The sequence below is a fragment of the Protomyctophum bolini genome (assembly GCF_963924005.1).
Source record: "Protomyctophum bolini genome assembly, chromosome: 4".
Lineage (NCBI taxonomy): Eukaryota > Metazoa > Chordata > Actinopteri > Myctophiformes > Myctophidae > Protomyctophum > Protomyctophum bolini.
Genome location: NC_137865.1, coordinates 30268204 through 30287693, shown reverse-complemented (window position 1 = coordinate 30287693; position 19490 = coordinate 30268204). Strand labels below are relative to the sequence as shown.

At 45.4% G+C, this 19490-nt stretch overlaps 1 protein-coding gene across 1 annotated transcript in view; it reads left to right on the top strand.

Moving 5' to 3' along the window:
* iqsec3b (IQ motif and Sec7 domain ArfGEF 3b) overlaps window positions 1–19490 on the top strand; it is a gene marked incomplete at both ends in the record, with an annotated part of 61741 nt that overhangs the window by 27749 nt on the left and 14502 nt on the right. Inside the window, 5 exons of the mRNA XM_080760792.1 lie at window positions 719–851; window positions 3073–3498; window positions 5010–5752; window positions 10104–10265; window positions 12633–12755. Of these exons, the coding sequence (XP_080616918.1) occupies window positions 719–851; window positions 3073–3498; window positions 5010–5752; window positions 10104–10265; window positions 12633–12755 (1587 nt within the window). The remainder of the gene's footprint in view (window positions 1–718; window positions 852–3072; window positions 3499–5009; window positions 5753–10103; window positions 10266–12632; window positions 12756–19490) is intronic.

Genomic DNA, 19490 nt, shown 5'->3' with positions numbered 1-19490 from the left:
TGCCTTTAATGATGACAGTTCTGTCTTGCCTGTGAGAGAGATACTGACCAATACCATACCATACCGAGTTCCCTAACACAGTTAGAGTGTAAAAATTACCAATATGTTATTTTCCCTTTATTACTGTGTGAGAGTGCAATCATCCAATCCACTAAGCAACTCAAAGCAAAGGGTGACCGAAAGGCATAATTATAAATGTTGATAAAAAACTAAAACTAAGGGTATTTTGTCTATAATTTCAGTTAGTTTTAGTTAACTATTATAACCTTGCACAGAACAACTCTTCCTACTTCCGGGCCGCTTCCCTATACTTCCTTCACATGTGTTACCGATGGTACTGATTAAGGTTCTGTTCCATTTAGTGTGCAGTGGTTCTCAAACTTTTTAATTTCAATGACCCCCATAACTCTGAGAGTGTACTGTACACAGCCGTACAGGGCCATTTGGAACCCACTCAAGGACACTTTGAGACCCACTGGCGTAGCAGAGTGTTTCCAGTGAGCCAACACGCACAATAGCAGCACCTCTGTTTGACCAAAATGGAACAGAGCCTTCATTAATATCAGCAGTCTGAGGAAGTATATAGGGAAGGGGTTTCAAGTTCTTTCCAAAATGGCGTGTGTGCATAGAGCCCATTTGGGGGTCAATGTTGTACGCACATGAAGGTTCAAGGTCACAAACTCTAATGTCAGTATACACATTTTTGTCTTCATGGCAGTGGACAGATGCTCAGCCTGGAAGGCGGCTCTTCCTCTGATGGCGGACAGGAAATGGAGGGAACATTGGGCGGAGGAATCAAGAGAGAGGGACCGAGCGAATATGAAATCTCTCTGGAGAACAAGAACAAACAGGTATACACCTCTGTTGCAAATGCAACAATGCCTCTTTTATAGTAGTGCGTGTGTGTGTGTGTGTGTGTGTGTGTGTGTGTGTGTGTGTGTGTGTGTGTGTGTGTGTGTGTGTGTGTGTGTGTGTGTGATGTGCGTGCGTGCGTGTTTGTGTGTGTGTGTGCGTGCGTGCGTGCGTGTTTGTGTGTGTGTGTGTGTGTGCAAAAGTTAGCAGGAGTTTGTCCAAGGTTTTCTGCAAGTGATATGTGGTTTGTGGTGTTTATATTCAAAATGCTGAAAAAGTCTATTAATGTCCCTATTTACACTCGCAAGAAATTCCCACGGCCACCATAGCGATGCCATCGCCACGGCGACAGGATGGTGAAAGATGCTAGGTCGTCATGGTAACAGCTAATAACCACTCTTGTCGTGGCAGCTCAAGGTATCTTTATTTCTCACAGCGATCCACTGAAGGGGCCACTGTTTCTGCTGTGCCTCTGTTAACGGTGCTGCCTGCCGCAATATCATGTGGGTGTGTGGATGTGAGAGCAACATATGTATCTGTTATGTGTGTGCAAATGCATACACAAAAGTGTGGGTGAACGTGTGTGTGTGTGTGTGTGTGTGTGTGTGTGTGTGTGTGTGTGTGTGTGTGTGTGTGTGTGTGTGTGTGTGTGTGTGTGTGTGTGTGCACTTGCAATAAGGCACGTGTGGCTATCTTTTTCTCTCCTCTTCCTCAACCCCCCCCCCCATCTCTCTGTCTCTCTGGGCCTTGCTTATAAGATGAAGGAGAACATGAAGCTGAGACGTGAGCTGAACATATGATGCAGGAGAGAAAGCCTCGAGGATGCTGTGATTTAGGACTGAGCCGCAGGGCAGAAATTGGCCCATGAGGGTGTTTACTCTTCTCAATTTTCAGTGTCACAGCCCATCTGTCCTCCTCCAGTGTCCCTTCATCCAGGATTAGATTGCAAGATGAGGATTGATAGTGTTCACGCTATGGGTCTAATTCCAAGAAGAAAATGCAAGAACAGTATCGCCCTGCGTGGCAGTCCGATACTGCTCATCTGATCTTTCAAGGACATTGTGCGACCGACGTGAATTTAGCCGAGGAGATGTTTGATAGTGACAGTAAAGTTCCAGTTATATTCAACTGGCGGCCTGCGGGCCAACTCCGGCCCCAGCTGAGCTTTCTTGTGGCCCCTGGAACACATTCCATATTCCAATGTAAAAATAAATGTACAAAATTATTATTAGGTGGTTGGTTGTACAGAATGTTCATTTTGAATGTTTTTCATAACCGTAAACCGTTAAGCTCGTTAATGGTTAACCAAAAACCAAAATCAGTTGTGAAGTGAATACTTCATAAATGAGATAACACCAACATTAAAACCAACATATTTTCATTGTCTCTGTACCACTGTCAGGGTCCTGTCAGTGTCCTACTGTATAAACTAAACCCACAATCAGAGACTCTTTGTTGTTACATTTTATATCCACAAAAATATTCTCTTGAAACTCTGTCACTAATGCAACTTCTAATATAAAGCAGTAATCCTCTAGCTAGCTAGCTGTCATTGTCAACATTCTCAGAGAATATATTATAACTGTCTACATCAGCCGTCAACAGTACATCAAAGAAACAAAACAGAAATGTTGTCTACTCTAATCAGAATAATGTAGCTTTCAGGTCTTGTGTCGAGTGGTTTGATTATTAGTTTGAGTGGATTTTGTCCATCTTCCAATTTGTACATCTCCATCCATGCAGGTTTTACACAGTATGATTCATTCATGCTCAATCAGTCCTGGGCTGAATCATAGTCTAACTCTCCATTATTGATTAATAGAACACATCATAAGAGCACATAAAAGGACGGATAAAAACCTTACAAACATGTAAGCGCTTCACCATGCCAGCCTGCTTCCAATACTATGCTCACAAACACACTTCCATGCCAGAGAACCGTGCACAGAATATTGAAATATCTACTTCCAATTTTCTCAATGTCAAATTCAAAGCCTGTGCATTATAAAGGACCTGCACAGATGGAGAGACGATCCTATGTCAAACACCTAAACGCATGAATGCAGTATGAAGCAGGCCCTAATAAGTTACCATAATGGACAAAATATGTTAACCACGAACACGGTCTTCACTACTTCGAAGTCATTTTACAATGTGGCCCGCTGTCTAATTGAATACCTCTGCACTAAACTAACACCCTCTCTCTCTCTCACTGCGCAGATAGAGGAGTTGGAGCAGAACTACGGAGGCCATCTGATCGCGCGGCGGGCAGCCCGCCGCATTCAGACGGCCTTCCGCCAGTACCAGCTCAGCAAGAACTTTCAGAAGATCCGCAACTCGCTGTCGGAGAGCAAACTGCCACGCCGCATCTCCCTGCGCCGCCCCGGCCCCGGGGGCCGAGGACAGAGCGCCACCCAGCGACACAGCTACACGCTGTTGGAGCCCGGAGGAGGGCCGATACCGATACCCCCCCAGCGCGCCAAAACCCCGCCTCCGCCCCCCTCCCGTACCACCTCTCTGCCCGCCTCCCCTGCCCTTGTCCGGGCGCCTCCTCCTGTGGTGACAGACCAAGCCCCAGATGTAGCCCCATCAGCTCCCTCCCCTGCAACCACACTCACACAGCTGGAGGACTGCTTCTCAGAGCAGGCGAGTGCTGCAGTGACATCAATAGGTCACGCATTGTTTCTGCTTGGTAGCAGAGCTCTCTTATACAGTATACAGCCATTCTGCAGCAGATATTTTATGTAAATCTTTGCATGAATAATAATAACAATAATTATTATAGTCCATATTTGTTCGGGCATATGACATCCCTACCTCTATCCCCCCCTCTCTCTCTGACTCTCTCTCCCCCTCTCTCTCTTTCACACATCTCTCTCCCCCTCCTCCCCCTACCTCTCTCTCCTTCTCTTTCTCATGCGATGCTCAGCCAATCACAGCGCAGAATGATAATGATAATGAACTTAATTTTTGTAGCACCTTTCTAAACAAGGTTCCAAAGTGCTGCACAGAGCAAGGTTAAAGACAGCAGATAACAAACGACAATCAAAAACAATATGAAAAAAAAGACACACCAATACAATACACCAATGCAAAGGCGGGTTGTGTCATTAGAAATTCTACTTTCCTTAGCGGAAGCACTCCGAGCCCCCCACCACACATATAAAAGGTACTTTTTTCAATGGAGGAAAAATATTCTATATGAAGGTTTTCTCTTGGCAATATCGTTAGAGGGCGCAGTGGAGTAACTAAAAGCTATGGACCAGAGCTATAGAATGCCATACCTTCCAGCGTGCAATATCTGAGGATGCGTTCCGTCCTCACATCCGTCCTCACAATCTCTACAATTAATAGTTATAGATAACAAATTCATTTCTGTTTAGCACTTTTCATGAGTCTGATTTTCCTAGTACCAAGTAATTTACACAGCACATAAGAAAAGGTGCCATACTGTCAGTAGAAGAGCATGAAATATCAGAAGAAAATGCAAGATATATCATCTGAACAGCGTAGCAAGATAATACATCGCCAAAGCCTCTGAAATGAAACGAAAGGTATGAACACAAAAGTAAGCCAGCAATAAATGAACAAGTGGCTGTTCCAGCAACACAGCCAGCTGGAACTGACTGTTGAGCTTATATGTTTCTTTCAAGTCTGGTACTGGATGTATGTACTGTAGCTTTAGGTCTGGCCTCAACCAAAGTATAAGACCTTAACCACTTAACCACAAACGTTTAAAAAATATATTTCAACAGTAGCCTTCCTTTATCTCCACATATGGAGTTCAGCAACTGTATCGTATATCGTATATCACCACAGACCAGTTGACATGTACCGATTGATGATCACAGCAAATTCGCTTCCACAAAAACATTTTTTTTCCCCAAAACTACCTATTTTTCAATTCTGAGGTAGATAAGCCAACTGTACTTTTTTCAATACTGTGTAGCAACGAGCAAGCAAATGACTGGAAATGTTTTACACAAATCTCAAATCCTTGGATCGCGATACATGTTTTTATTAAATCGATTTAAATTGTCACCAGTTTATATCGATATATGGAAATACAATATATGGTTACATGCCTACAGACCAGTCCTCCCAGATATATGTTTTTGTACTTGTATCCATGTCCTCACGGTCACATTGTTTTGCAGCTGCACTCCCTGGCGCAGTCCATCGACGACGCCCTCCGCGGCTGGAGCATGGCGGCGGCGGGAGAGGGCGGAGAAGGAGAGGGCGGAGCGGGGGGGATGCTGATAGACCCCGGCGCGTTCCGCAAGGCCGCCGAGAGCGCCGGCTGCATGCCTCGCAGCGCCAGCTCCCTCCTCATGGCGTTCAGGGACGTGACGGTGCACATCGACAGCAACAGCTCCTACACCATCTCCTCCGCCACCACCACCTCCGCCCTGGGGCCCACGGGGGGAGGAGGAGACGCGGGCAGTCGGAAAGTCTCCATGAGCGGGGAGCCGGGGGAGTTCCCCGCGCCTCCCCCCAGCGAGGAGCTGTTGATTGGAGGGGAGCCGGGCTCCAGGAGGGGCTCGGCGGTGCCCCCTCTGGGAGGAGGAGGCGTAGGTGGGGGAGGAGGGTTGAAGGGGGAGAGTGGCGGCTCGGAGAGACGACTGAGCTCCACCACCTCCACCACAACCACAACAACGGTCCATCAGTCCAACCAGCAGCCCACCACCCAGACCTACACCCAGTACCAGCAGTACCAGTACACCCATCAGCCCCATGGGCAGGTTCCCGTCGGGGGGCCCAGCCCGGGGGAACTCCAGGCCCTGGTCCTCTCTCTGCCCCGGGACCGCTGCCAGGACCCGGCGTCGTGTCGCTCACCGACCCTCTCCACGGACACACACCGCAAGCGTCTCTACCGCATCGGACTGAACCTCTTCAATGTGTGAGTGACACCCTTTATTGTCACATCACAAGTCAAAAAGTGGGTGAAATTCATTTTTGTGCATAGTTCCCATCATGTCAATGAGCGTGTCAATCAGCATCAGTATCAGAATTTAAACGAGAATCACAGGATCGAGATTAGGAAAACGATCAGGGTCAGGGTCAGAATTAAGCCTAATGCATACGACACCCGAACAGATGGAATTTGTTTGGTTCTGTTGAGCAACATCCAGGATGTTCAAACACCTCTGAAATCTCTATCTACTATAGTGACCATTCATAAACACAACCTATTACTAGAAAGGGTCAAACGGGCATACCTCTGTGCAAACTGTTCTCGTGTAGCATGCCAGCTGTATCGTTTCTATTACCACGGACCGGCTGACAGTTCATGAAATGTGTGCGGATCGGCATGGCTGGGGAAAGGGTGGCCTCAAGTAGCCAGCCTACCCGCTGCTATATTATTATATCACAAATTCACAACATAATGTTATATCATTGATCATATATCATTGACACACGGTTATAGATTCACAGTCAGGAAAACTTGGGATTCCCTTCTCGAGTGCCAGTGGGATATGTCCCGAGTGCCAGCACAGGTACACGTACCAGTGGTTGGGAACCTCTGCTCTATAGCAATGAATATACTATCACAATATAGAGCTTTTTAACACTTATTTTAACCAAAGAAAATCACTTACCCGACCTTTAAACAAAAACAAAATCCTTCAACCTCTGTGCAAGTCAACCATTTAAATTGGTGTAGTAGTGTATAGAGCTGTCCATTCAGCACCTCCCTGTGCTGTCATCATCAGTGTTCGTGATAAGAGCAGGAACGGCAGATGGTATAGCGAGATGGGAGCGGGAGATAAAAAAAGGTCTATGAATGAACAATGTGATGTAGTCTCTCTGTGTCTATGAATAGAGCCCACGCACAGTTGACCTGCACTTCTTAGTTAATTCCAATTAACGTAAATTAACTCATGTGCATCGATGACATTGTTGCCATTTCCAAGGTCCAGCTTTCGTACATGACTATAGGCACGCACGCATGCACGCACCCTTACACACACACGCATGCATGCATGCATGCACGCACCCTTACACATGCACGCAGGCACGCACACATGCCTACGCACACACACACACACACTAAGGCTGTACCCTAGCCCTTATTTTAGGACTCGAACTTGGGCAGGAATTTTCGAGTGAACATTCGGACCAATCATGACAAACACAATTTTTCGGGCCAAACAAAGAATTAGAAAGTAGATAAAACGGCAGGTTACAACAGGTTGTGTTCTTTGTAATTATTTGGTCCAAAATATTGTGTGCGTGGTCATGATTTGTCACGACAGGAGTTGGCTTCGTATACGACGCTTAAAGGTCTTTAAATAAATAAGTTTTGAAATGCCTATGGAGAAAATGAAATAGAGAATTTCCTGGGCCACTCGTCGTTCTGAAAGGGGGAGGGACTGTGACGCTCTATTGTGCAAAAGGATGCCGGTTTAACAGATTAAATGTAATCAGCATAGGGCGCAGCAGGGAATCGAACCCCATCCCAGTAAACCAGGAGCTCCATGCCTGTGCCAAAGTGCTTTGTTTGCGACGCAACGCAAAAACCTACCCTTGTAGGAGCCCTACCCTACCAGCCCTACCCTACCAGCAGCAAAGAATACAAAAACAGATACTTACCCAGTTACCGTGAACCATCACGTTCTTCTGCAGATGACAGGCAGTGTCCACAAGTTAGGTGAAATGAGGTGAAATGACAGAACCGGCCTAAATTGTGGCAGTCGACGCAAAAGACGCAACGCAAACGAGTGCAACAGCAGGCAGCCCGACACGACGCAACCGCAGGAAGCCGGAACGCAAACGAGAGCAACACCATCAGTAGGCTACCCTGCAGAACCACACCAGCGACAGCAAAAGGACAATAAACAAGATTTGTACTCACTGTGCAGCAAGCAGCTCTTCCCAGCAGCAGCTATAGCGTACAGTTCCTACCTCAATGTCTTGTGCAGGGAGGGGGGGCATTGGTCTGGGACACTTCACATGGGCTCCAGGGTAGGGTGGGGTGGGGGTCCTCGGAAGCCTAAATTGGTGGGGCTGTGGGGCCCACGGACATGGCTCGTCTCAGGGTCCAGGGCTTGGTGCTGCCTCCTACACCACTGGTGCAGTGACTCTTCATATTCTGGAATTACATGAAGAGAAAAGATAAGTGTCATTAGTGTTATGTAGGCCTACATCACATTAGAAACACATGTGGCTGTATAGCCCCCACAACCCATATTTTATAATATATATAATTATATATTATAATAGAATACATCAATATTAATTATTAAACCAAAAGTTAAAACATAAATCATAAATCAAATGCTTTCAAAATAAACAAACAGTTAACCAGTTGATCCAAGTTAAGACACCAAGCCTATATGACTCACCGAAGAGTAACCAAAGGTTGTCACAGTGGACAGGAACATGCTGCTGTCAAACATTTCGGCCATCTTGCATAGGTGGGAGTGGGAGTGGGGAGTGTAGGAACTGATGTCACCTTTATACTGCCTTGATTGACAGTTGACATGGGTTGCCATTTGCGGGTTGCCATGTTGGCTGGGTTACATTTACATTGCCAAGGCAAAAAGCAACAATACAATCAAAACTAAATGTATGTACATTTGAATTGAAAGTCAGAATATTCAATAAATCAGTGCCACACACACCCCTGTGCACATTAATTTGGTGATGGGCCTGCAGCCAATCAGCAACAAACACACACACACACACACACACACACACACACACACTGACACACACACACACACACACACACACACACACACACACACACACACACACACACACACACACACACACACACACACACACACACACAGACGCAACAGCTCAGCGAGAGAGAGAGAGAGAGAGAGAGAGAGAGAACTAACCTTTTTCTCAAATTGTGCCATGCTGGTGTGTGTGTGTGTGTGTGTGTGTGTGTGTGTGTGTGTGTGTGTGTGTGTGTGTGTGTGTGTGTGTGTGTGTTGCTGATTGGCTGCAGGCCCATCACCAAATTAATGTGCACAGGGGATTTTGGAGAGAGACACCTGGGACAGCACAACAAGGAGATAGACATAACTTCTGACAGGAATGCACGAGAAACTTACTTTTTAACATAACATTCTCGCCGAGATATATTTTCGAGTTAATAAAAAAGGGAAAAAAGGGTTTAAATGCATTAATTAAGATTCGAGTGCCAACCCTAACGAGCGAACATTCAAACCTTGAATGTTTGGGGACAGCCTTAACACACACACACACACACACACACACACACACACACACACACACACACACACACACACACACACACACACACACACACACACACACACACAATTTCATTATTTTATTTGGTCCACACTTTAAAAGGAAAATGCATAAGGACACAAACAGTATGGGTGCAGTTATGTTACAATCACAAGCCTATGAGACATGTTTGGAATCATGATACAGCATGCAAGAATGTCACTCAGCAGCGTCTCTGATAGCCATATTCGTTCACACGACGGTGCTCAGGATTAGGCTTAGTCTCATATGGTGGTATAGACAGTACAACAGGGACAGTACAACACCTCGCAAGTCCATCCTATGGACACTCCAAACTGTCGAGGGTTCGAAACACTCCCACAAACGCTCCCACGCTGTGGACATGTCCCATGGACCATCAGAGAGAACGGAGCCAGCAGTCTCACTCTCACACCGCCGCCCGGTGACAACACGCGGCGTCCGCTTGCCGTAGGGAAGTTGCCGACTCACCGGGGGTTTCTCCCGGTGACGCTGCACCCTCCACACTCCACAGCCGCTCTCATGGGCCTGGAAGTCCACACACCGCTGCCCCGATGGCGGACCGACACACTGCGGGGAAGTCACCGGGTCCACTGCCTCTCCTCCCGGCACCTGTTGTTCACGGGAGGGACCAACAGGCAGTGTGGTCGCCGGTAGTAGACTACGTCTGGGTACATCTTGACGTGATATCCTGACACACAGCCACCGCCACAGGAGTTGCAAAAGTTCCAAAAGCTGTACCCACTACATTAACGATCGTAGTTAGAACGGGTGCGGTTGTTAGATGTTAGAAAACAAGCAAAGTTGGCGCCACCGGCGTTTCCACCGTGCCGCCATTGCTGCGCACACACACACACACACACACACACACACACACACACACACACACGCACACACACACACACTCTTTCTCTCTCTCTCTCTCTCCCTCTCTCTCTCTCTCTCAACATTATGACACATACTGAGACAAACATGCTGACACTCTTCTCTCCCTTGGGCAGAAACCCGGAGCGAGGCATCCACTTCCTGATCACGCGGGGTTTCGTACCGGACACGGCCATCGGCGTGGCTCACTTCCTCCTGCAGAGGAAAGGCCTGAGCAGGCAGATGATCGGAGAGTTCCTGGGCAACAGCAAGCTGCACTTCAACAGGGACGTCCTGGAGTGAGTCCTTTTCTTTGATAGTTGATAGGCATAGTTGTACTGAGGTTAGGTTTAGGTAAGGTTTAAGCTCGATTAGGGTTAGGGTTAGGTTTAGGCATAGTTTTACTGAGGTTAGGTTAGGTTTAGGCATAGTTTTACTGAGAAATCTGATTGGCTAAGGAACCTGCCAATCTCTATATCGCTCCCATTCAATTCAACAGCAAGGGGATTCTGTGGAGATTCTGAAGGCCTCACGGTGGAGACATAAGGAAACACAAGGAAAAAATCACATTGATTAAAAAATAATCACACCCGTGTGAACTGAGTGGTGCAACTCCCCTCTCTCTCCCCCTCCCCCCTCTCTCCCTCTCATTAGCAGGCAACAGTACAGCACTATCTCTCTCTCTGTTTCTGGCCCAACATCGCCCCTACTGGTACTAATAGTCATACTCGTGCTCATTAACGTCACATACATGGGTGGACACATAGGTGAACAACACGGACATTGCTGTTCGCTGTTCCAAAAACAGGTCCAGCCTGTCTGAATGAGAGACAGCGAAATAAATACAATATATTTATTATAAAATATAAATTTCTGCATCAGGCAAGTGCAGGGCCAGTCAGTAGGGTGTAAACAGCTTGTGAATCGGGCCCATAGAGTGTACAGAATGGACCCATAAGTGTACACTACACAGTATACATGGACGCATATTCACAAATAACATAACATGAGGCACATCCCATACACATGATCCATGTAAATGTACAGTATGCATACACACAGCCACATCCTCGTGTTCTTTTAACTCAGAGAGTGTACAAATGGAACCAAAGGGATCTGTGAGTTACATTTTACTGTGTTCATACATACTTATTATAAAAAAAATTGTCCTACCGCGGTATATAGTGATCTAGGATTTAGGAGGCTGTTTCACTGATATGCTGTGTAGAGAGACTGAAGAAATAGGTCACTGCTCTCAGAGTGCGCACACACGCACGCACGCACACAATAATAATAATAATAGACACATTTTTTTTTCTCTTGCCAGTGCCTTTCTTTGTGGCTTTTTCACCACAGCTCTCTCCTGACTCGCTCGATCTTTCACTGTATCTCCCTATCTCTTTTCCTCTTCCTGTATCTCCCCCATTCTCAGCTTCCACTTTCTTCTGTTTAGAGCCTGTGTGTGTGTGTGTGTGTGTGTGTGTGTGTGTGTGTGCGCGCGAGCGAGCGCACGCACGCACGCACGCACGCGCAAGAATGTGTGTCTTCCAGGTCAATGGCTGTGGAATGGAAGTGGTCCTGAAAAAGGAACAAAATGCCATCAGCACTAGTGTAGTCATAGACTCACTCACATAGATGCACTATGGTGCCATCATTTAAACCGTGACATACAGTTGCATACATGCACAGTGGCATAAAAGGTATTTGCACACTGGTTTGGACGAATATCCGAGTGAATTTTGGGCAAGTAAAAAATAAAATCGACCTCACATTATGTCAATCACGTTTGCACACTGCCACCGAAAATGTTGTCCATATAAAGTTATTTCAGACCCAGGGTCGATTTGATCCGCTTTCCACACAGCTGTCTAGTGGAGTCTAGTGGGGTGTTGTTCACCGGCTAACAGCTATAGCCTACTACTTATGGATCTGCAAAACGCAGTGAAGAAACGCACCAGTGTGCAACCACCTTAAAGGTTAGGTCCTTTCAGACGGGGAGCGAGTGACGCAGGCGTTGTCGCCTGGATCAGCTCCAGGTCTGCTCATGAGGGAGCTCACCACAATCCATGTCTAGTTAGTCGCAGGCGTGTGCACGAAACTAGCACGTGTGCATCAATTTCACACACCTCTCATTTAAATTGATTTAGAAGGTGCGTCAGTCGCTCCCCGTCTGAAAAGGCCTATGCATGAGATAACCCATTTAGACCCGAGTACAAATGTCTTCTAAATCCTGTCAAAACCTCATGTTTCTATGTCAGTCGTTCTCAAACATTTTCATGTTAAGAACCCCAAAAATGATATGTAATTGGCCATGGACCCCCATCTGAAAATATGTTGTTCCCGGGACCCTTCCAGAAGCAAAGATTTGAGTTAAAAACGTTTGCTCTGACAGAATATATATTCAAAGACTTGTGCCTCATTTTCACGATTAAAAAAGAAATAGCAGATCTACAAGCGCGCTATGAGCTTGTAGATCTGCTATTTTTCAATAGCTAAAATATAACATAATGCTTAAAACACCAAAAGGTGTCCCCGCCCTGAATGTCTGTGTGTTGCCGCCTTCATTTCCATCGATTCTCTCCCGTCTTGCTTTTTATTTTGATGTCTATCTCTCACACACCTTCTTTTCCGTCTCTGCCTTCTCTCCGTTTTACCCGTCCATGCAGTTGTGTCGTGGATGAGATGGATTTCTCCGGGATGGAACTGGACGAGGCGCTGAGGAAGTTCCAGGCTCACGTTCGTGTTCAGGGGGAAGCGCAGAAGGTGGAGAGACTCATCGAGGCCTTCAGGTGAGACCGTCGAGGTGGATAGCATATAGCGGCTCGCCATGCTCATGCTGAGCAGTGGTGGAAAAAGTACTCAATTATTTACTTGTACTGTACTCCTCACCACCTACAAAGCACTGCACAACCTGACTTCTCCGCCCTCCTCGAGCCACACGTGCCATCCCATTCCCTCAGGGTCCAGCAACGCCTGGACCCCTTGTGATTCCCAAAAAGATCAAACGCAAAACCTGGGGCGACAGGGCCTTCTCTGTGGCCGCCCCCACCCTCTGGAATGCTCTCCCCACACACATTATGATGCCCCCTCCCTCCCTACCTTCAAAACCGCACTGAAAACCCACCTGTATAGGTTAGCATTTGAGCATTTCTAAGCTGGCTTGTTTTTAACCTGCTCTGTTTTATTGCTTTTAATTCTTATATTTTACTTGTTTTTCTCCTAATAAAGTTGTCCTTTTAGATGTGTCCCCCCCCTGGCCACTCCACATGTAAAGCGTCTTTGAGTGCTCATGAAAAGCGCTATATAAATAAAGATATTATTGTTATTGTTATTGTTATTATTATTATTATTATTAGTAGTAGTAGTAGTAGTATTAGTAGTAGTAGTAGTACTTACGTAAAAGTATCAATACTGCAATGTAGAAATACTTTGTTGCAGTTTGAGTTTGCATGTTCTCCCTGTGTCCCCTAGGGTAGGTACCCTCACAAAAAACATGCAGTAATCCTGGTCTCTAAACTTCCTCCCCCTGGCCAGCCTCCCAGCCGGGGCGCCTGATGGAGGGGAAAGGAACTGGTTGGAATAACGTGTTCCTTCCACGCGCTACGTCCAACCAGGGAAACTCCCCCCTGTCAGGTGTAAAGGAGTGACTTGGACACTCAGGCATGAAGGAAGCATGAGTTCAAGTCCGTTGCTCTCCCCATGTCCCCCATATATGGGGACCAGGTTGGCGGAGGGTGTGTAGAGCCCAGGATCACATTAGATAATTGACACAGGGGTGAAAAATGGGTTACAAAATTGTGGGATAAAAAATTATAAGAAAAAAAAAGAAATACTTTGCTGCAACTAAATTCAAAATGTACTTGAGTAAAAGTGTCAAAAGTATTGGTAAAAGTATTGAAAATTGGAAATACTCAAGTACAAATACATAAGACACTTATATGTACTTAGTTACTTTACACCACTGCTGATCTGATTGTTTGGCTCCCTTAGCTATCTATGCAAATCTAAACAATAAATATTCATGGTCTAGAGATGAAATGTGCGGTGAAATAGAAGCACACGCACACACACACACACACACACACACACACACACACACACACACACACACACACACTTTGTGTGTGTGTGATATTAGAAGCAGTCCAGCAAGCCAAATTACGTCATGTTACGGTGACGTTGAGGACGTTCAGGACTAGGACAGATCACAGCCCATATGGGGATGATCTTTACGTCATTTCCAGGACGTCTTCACCAGTTCATTCTGGGCACGATCTGACTAGTTATATGACTTAAGTTGATCTGGCCTCGATCAGACTCTCTCTGATTCATCCAGGGACGTCTGTCTTAGTGGGCAGAATTTATGTTGGTTGAAATCAGGTGATATTTGTTCTGTTTGTTGATTCAATGATGACCAAGTAGTTTAACTCCAAGGCTTCTTTATGCAATCAAACAGGTATACAAAGGTTTGTCCTTCACTACTGACACTACAGACACTGACACCTTGTGGTTAAAGATAATAGATCAATGATCATCACAATATTCTGGGCCAGATGTGACAGTCTTTGACATGATCTGGCCCCAATAGAGACTTCACTAATTCGTCCAGGTCCTGAACATGCTTGCTGCTTAGCACTTTATTGCTGTTGTACATTAGAGCTGAGGTCTCCATATGCGCTATTCTGTTATTGGCCAGGAAGTGTGCCACTTTTAGGGGGGCCAGACGATGGTTTATATTCTATAACTTAGCCATTGAGTTCTCATACATGTGTACACAAGTTATTGTAGGCTATTATTATACAACCTGTAATAGTATACAATTTACAATTTAGGCATTTAGCAGACGCTCTTAATCCAGAGCAATTTACATTAAATTGTAAATTGTAAATTGTAATAAAAAAAACCCATAAGAAGCATTATACAATTAAAACCATTTAAGAAAAGGGAACACAATTTAAAACAAAATGGCATGCTATAAAAACTCTTTGTTAAAAAGTAAAGTCTTAAGTGCTCTCTTAAATAAGTCAACCGACTGTGGTGCTCTGCAGGTGCAGGAGGGCGTTCCACAGTTCGGGGGCGGCCGAGCAGAAGGCCCGGTCGCCCATGGTGCGCAGGTTGGTTCTGACGGGTTTGAGGCGGTTTGTGTTTGAGGAGCGGGGGGAGCGAGTGGAGGGTTGGGGGGTGACAAGTTTCTTGAGGTAGGAGAGAGCGTTGCCGTGGAAGCACTGGTGGGTGAGCAGGGAGATCTTGTATTCGGTGCGAAATGATACATGCAGGGAGCCAGTGGAGTGAGCGGAGGATGGGTGTGATGTGCTCGTATTTGCGCACTCTCATCAGGCTCCTAGCAGTGCTGTTTTGGATGTATTGGAGCCTTTGAAGGAGTTTGGCAATGTTCTTGAGAAGGAAAAATGATGTTTGATGTGGGCCTCGTATAGTTGAGGTGCAGGGGGTCCATTTTAACACCCAGGTTTGTCACGGCAGATGAAAGTGGGATGTCCTGGCCAGAGAAAGTGATGTTTGTTATGGGGGATGATTGAACTTGGTGTGGGGTGCCGATAAGAATGGCTTCTGTTTTGGATTAATTGCAGGAAGTTGTGCTTCATCCACGCCTTTATCTCCTCCAGGCAGATGGTGAGTGTGGATGAAAGTGATGAAGATGGTGATGGGGAAGACAGTGGTGCTGCAGAGCGGGGAGGGGTAGGGTACCATAGAGTGTTTTATTTCCCCCTGATGCAGCAGTATTTACAGTGGAACAAACAAACAAACAAAAACACTTCAGACCAAACTCACAAAAAAATACTTAGTTTGAAATCAAATTAGGAAACCAAACCCCAGAACTTAATAAATTGTATTAGGCTGTAACCCCTCCCATAAAGGGACCCTAGCAGGTGTTACCTGCTTGATGCCCAAGCCCCTACTGAACCTCAGCATCCTGCAGTCTCCCTTTTACACTAGGTGAGACCATACCAAGAACACAGAGCTAATTGGTAACAAAATGGCAAACTATGGCCCATGAGTTGATTTACACAATTATATACGGTTTTACTAAACCTATTCCAAATACATGAAAACATTTCAGGCGCCACGTTATTAACATACGATATATAACACAAGAACTCTTGAAACATAAAACAGACACCCCTCCTGCACTATAGCACTTGGTACTTTCCCCACTCAATCAAGACTCAAGAGGAACACCAATAGTACTGCAGGAGAGACAGGTGCTTACAATCATACTAAACACAATTCACAATCAATAGAAATGCTGTTAAAACCCTTGCACCATATTTGTGTCCTTTTATAATTCATTGTTGGTAGGCTACCAATAATAAAATACGAATAACATGCAACAACACTAATGTCCAGTCACACAGTTCTCCAAGCCGGCTTGCTGTTAAATGAAAGCAGCTGTGTAGTGTATGCCTGTTTGTTCCTCTTTAGTCTATAGGGCACGGCCGGGCTGCCCTGTGACAGTCACTATACATATCCACTGATAAAGGATTATTGTAGTTCAGTCAGACAACTCACGAATAGATTTAACCAATATTTAGTGTGCATATGATATTTGACTTGGCGTTCGGCTCTGCTGCATTTTCTCCCTGCTCGGCACAATTAAGCACCATCATAAAACATTAAGAGCAGGGATATATATATACAATAAAACCCCCATGGGGAACATAAATAACAGAGCCCACCGGTGGTGCTGGGGTGGTGGTGGGAGCAAACATCACATAACAACTACGTAGGAACCATATGCAGAGGAAGGCAGGAAGAGCATGAGGTCTAGTGAGCTTAAGTAGCCCGCCCAATAGGTCAGCTGACTGCCCATCAGCGAATGACGTGTGGGACTTACACACCCACATAGTAATGCAGCATGTTAACCCCTTGAGTATAGTATGCGCCTTGAGCATGGCATGAACCCCCTCGAGTATATCTGACTGAACTAACTCCGCAAGCTACATATAATTTATATTCTCATCGACTGATTGACTGTAATCTGCTGTTCTTGTGGTCTGTTTATGTTGCCTTGAAGGCAATGATGGTTTATTGTTTTACTAGTGTCTTCAACTCTTGTTATCTTATGACCTGTGGGGTGATGGGATGGGCTGGCATCTGTTGGCTACTGTGAGGTTTCTAAATGCTATAAAAGCTGTGAGTATTTGTTGTTCTGGAGTCACAACTGAGTATTCTCGTTGCATGTATCCTGTCATGTAAGTTTGACTCTGTGTTACTCGAGTAAAAGTGGCTCATATTTTGAAGTCTGAATTCTTCTTGTCATGCCTCATTTTCTATATTATGTTTTCTGAGCAGATTCTGCAACCACACCACCCCAAATTGTGTTTGTTTTCCTTAAAACCCCTGAAAGCATTAGCATCTTATCGGTGCTGGTTCATACGGCCAGACACGATAGCACATGTAATAATCAACATAATTATCTAAGTCTCCTTCAAATGTCAAGCATAATGGACGTGCTTTCCTCTCTTTTCCCCTGACAGCCAGGCAGTGGCAGGCAGTGACTGAATTGATTCCACAATTTAACCAGTTAATTCCCCATTGTGCAGAGACATTGCATTTCATGTACACATTTTAAGGTGTCACATATTACTCTACAAATTATCAACATAATAATATATAATGAATGATAATCAGAGTACTCTACACAAAACCTTTACACAAAACCAACGTTGGCATGTTCCCCACACACCCACAGTTGGTAGTTGCTGTCTCCAATGGTGTCAACAATCAATCATCAATCAAGCATCAAACAATATACATATGAAGTAAAAAATAAACAATATAATTCTCTGCAACATAAACAATAAAGAATAATTCAAACTTTGTTTGTTAAATTCAGTGGCAGTGGCAGGGTGAATTTCCACACAATTGGGAAATTGGGCGATGTGTCGGCCGATACTCGCCCGCTGTTAAAACGTACTGTTAGAAAAATAATCACCTGCAAGGACACAAAGTAGCTCATAACATGTCTACGGTGGATTTTTATGATTTCTTTTGTTTATTTGATGCAGGCCTGGACTGGGAAGAAAAAAAAATCGTGCAAATTTGGCCCAGACCGGCCCACCATAACCAGCACGCAGATAGCTGAAACTCTACCGCCCGCTTTGTCGAGGCACACACAAACAAACAAGCCCTAATACCACCACTTTTACAGAACAACATAAATGATAAAAAATAGTTTTAGTCATATCATGAGCCCCCTACGGTCGCGGCCCACCGGGAATATGCCCGGTACGTCCTGTGGCCAGTCCACCCCTGCTGTGAGGATAAAAAGAGAATAATTCAAGCTTTCAGATAGGACTTTTCTGTTTGGATGAATGAGCTGCCAATGGGAAGTTGCACCTTGTTAGCACTGCGGTCTGCATATTGCCCATAGGTTATATAGGGAACACATTCAGGGTTCCTGAAGATGTCGGCATCCTTAATTCTCATAGCACTGCAGGCCAGGTTAAATAATCGTGCAGTAAGGCAGATGTTTTTGAAGCGCTTGTCTTTGGTCTTTTGACGTTGTTATTTCCCTACTGTGCTATTGTGTCCCCAAAGTGAGGACAGAAAAGTGAGGACGCCAAAAGTGATTGGCCGGAATGTGTATGATGATGTATGATGATAAGAGAGCCCCTCAATTCACACAAGTGTGTCTTTTTTTACCATTGCTATTCTGTGTAAAACTTTTTTTTAAGGGATTAGTCAGTTAGATCAGTTTATCATTGAAAACGCATACAGTATATCGTAGCTCATCCAAGTGTCATATAAGAACATTCTGTGTCCTTGCAAAGTTGTTTGGAAGTATTTGTCATGTCTCGGTAACCGCACAAATACATATTTATAAATATGTGCTGTTCATTGATATTCATGAAGTTTTAGCCTGATGTGTTGTGCTCTGCTTGCTTTGTCATCATGGCAACACGCCCACCCATCCCGACAATTTATGAGCATACTTGCAGACTGAAACTCATTACAATATTAACCAGACCTTGCAAACCTTTCTCATATAGGCTACTCATCTTGTACAAACACCTTCCAGCTCCACACCAGTTAGTGGACATACCTGGCTGTCGAGAGAGAGTGAATCCCTCTCTACACTGAAACGTTTAAAAAATGATATCTTTATAGACACACGGATGCGATGGAAGTACGGACTATAACTGACTAACTCATGAGGGCTCCTGGATGGCTGCCCTTCAATCCCTCCTATCAAGAATCAGTCGGTATAGCGCTGTCACCTCACTGCTAGAAGGTCCTGGGTTCGATACCCGATGTGGACGTTGGGGGCGAGTTCTTTCCTCTGCATCATGAGTGCGTTGGTGAAAGTGCCTTTCTGTTTGGAGTTTGCATGTCCTGTCTCTATACTACCTCCCCTTGGCCTGATGGAGGGGAAAGGAACTGGTTGGAATAACGTCTTCCTTCCACGCGCTACGTCCAAACAGAGAAACTCCCCCTGTCAGGTGAAAGGAAGGGGCCTAATGCAGTGAAGGAAGTAAGAGGTCAGTCCGTTGCTCTCCCCAGGT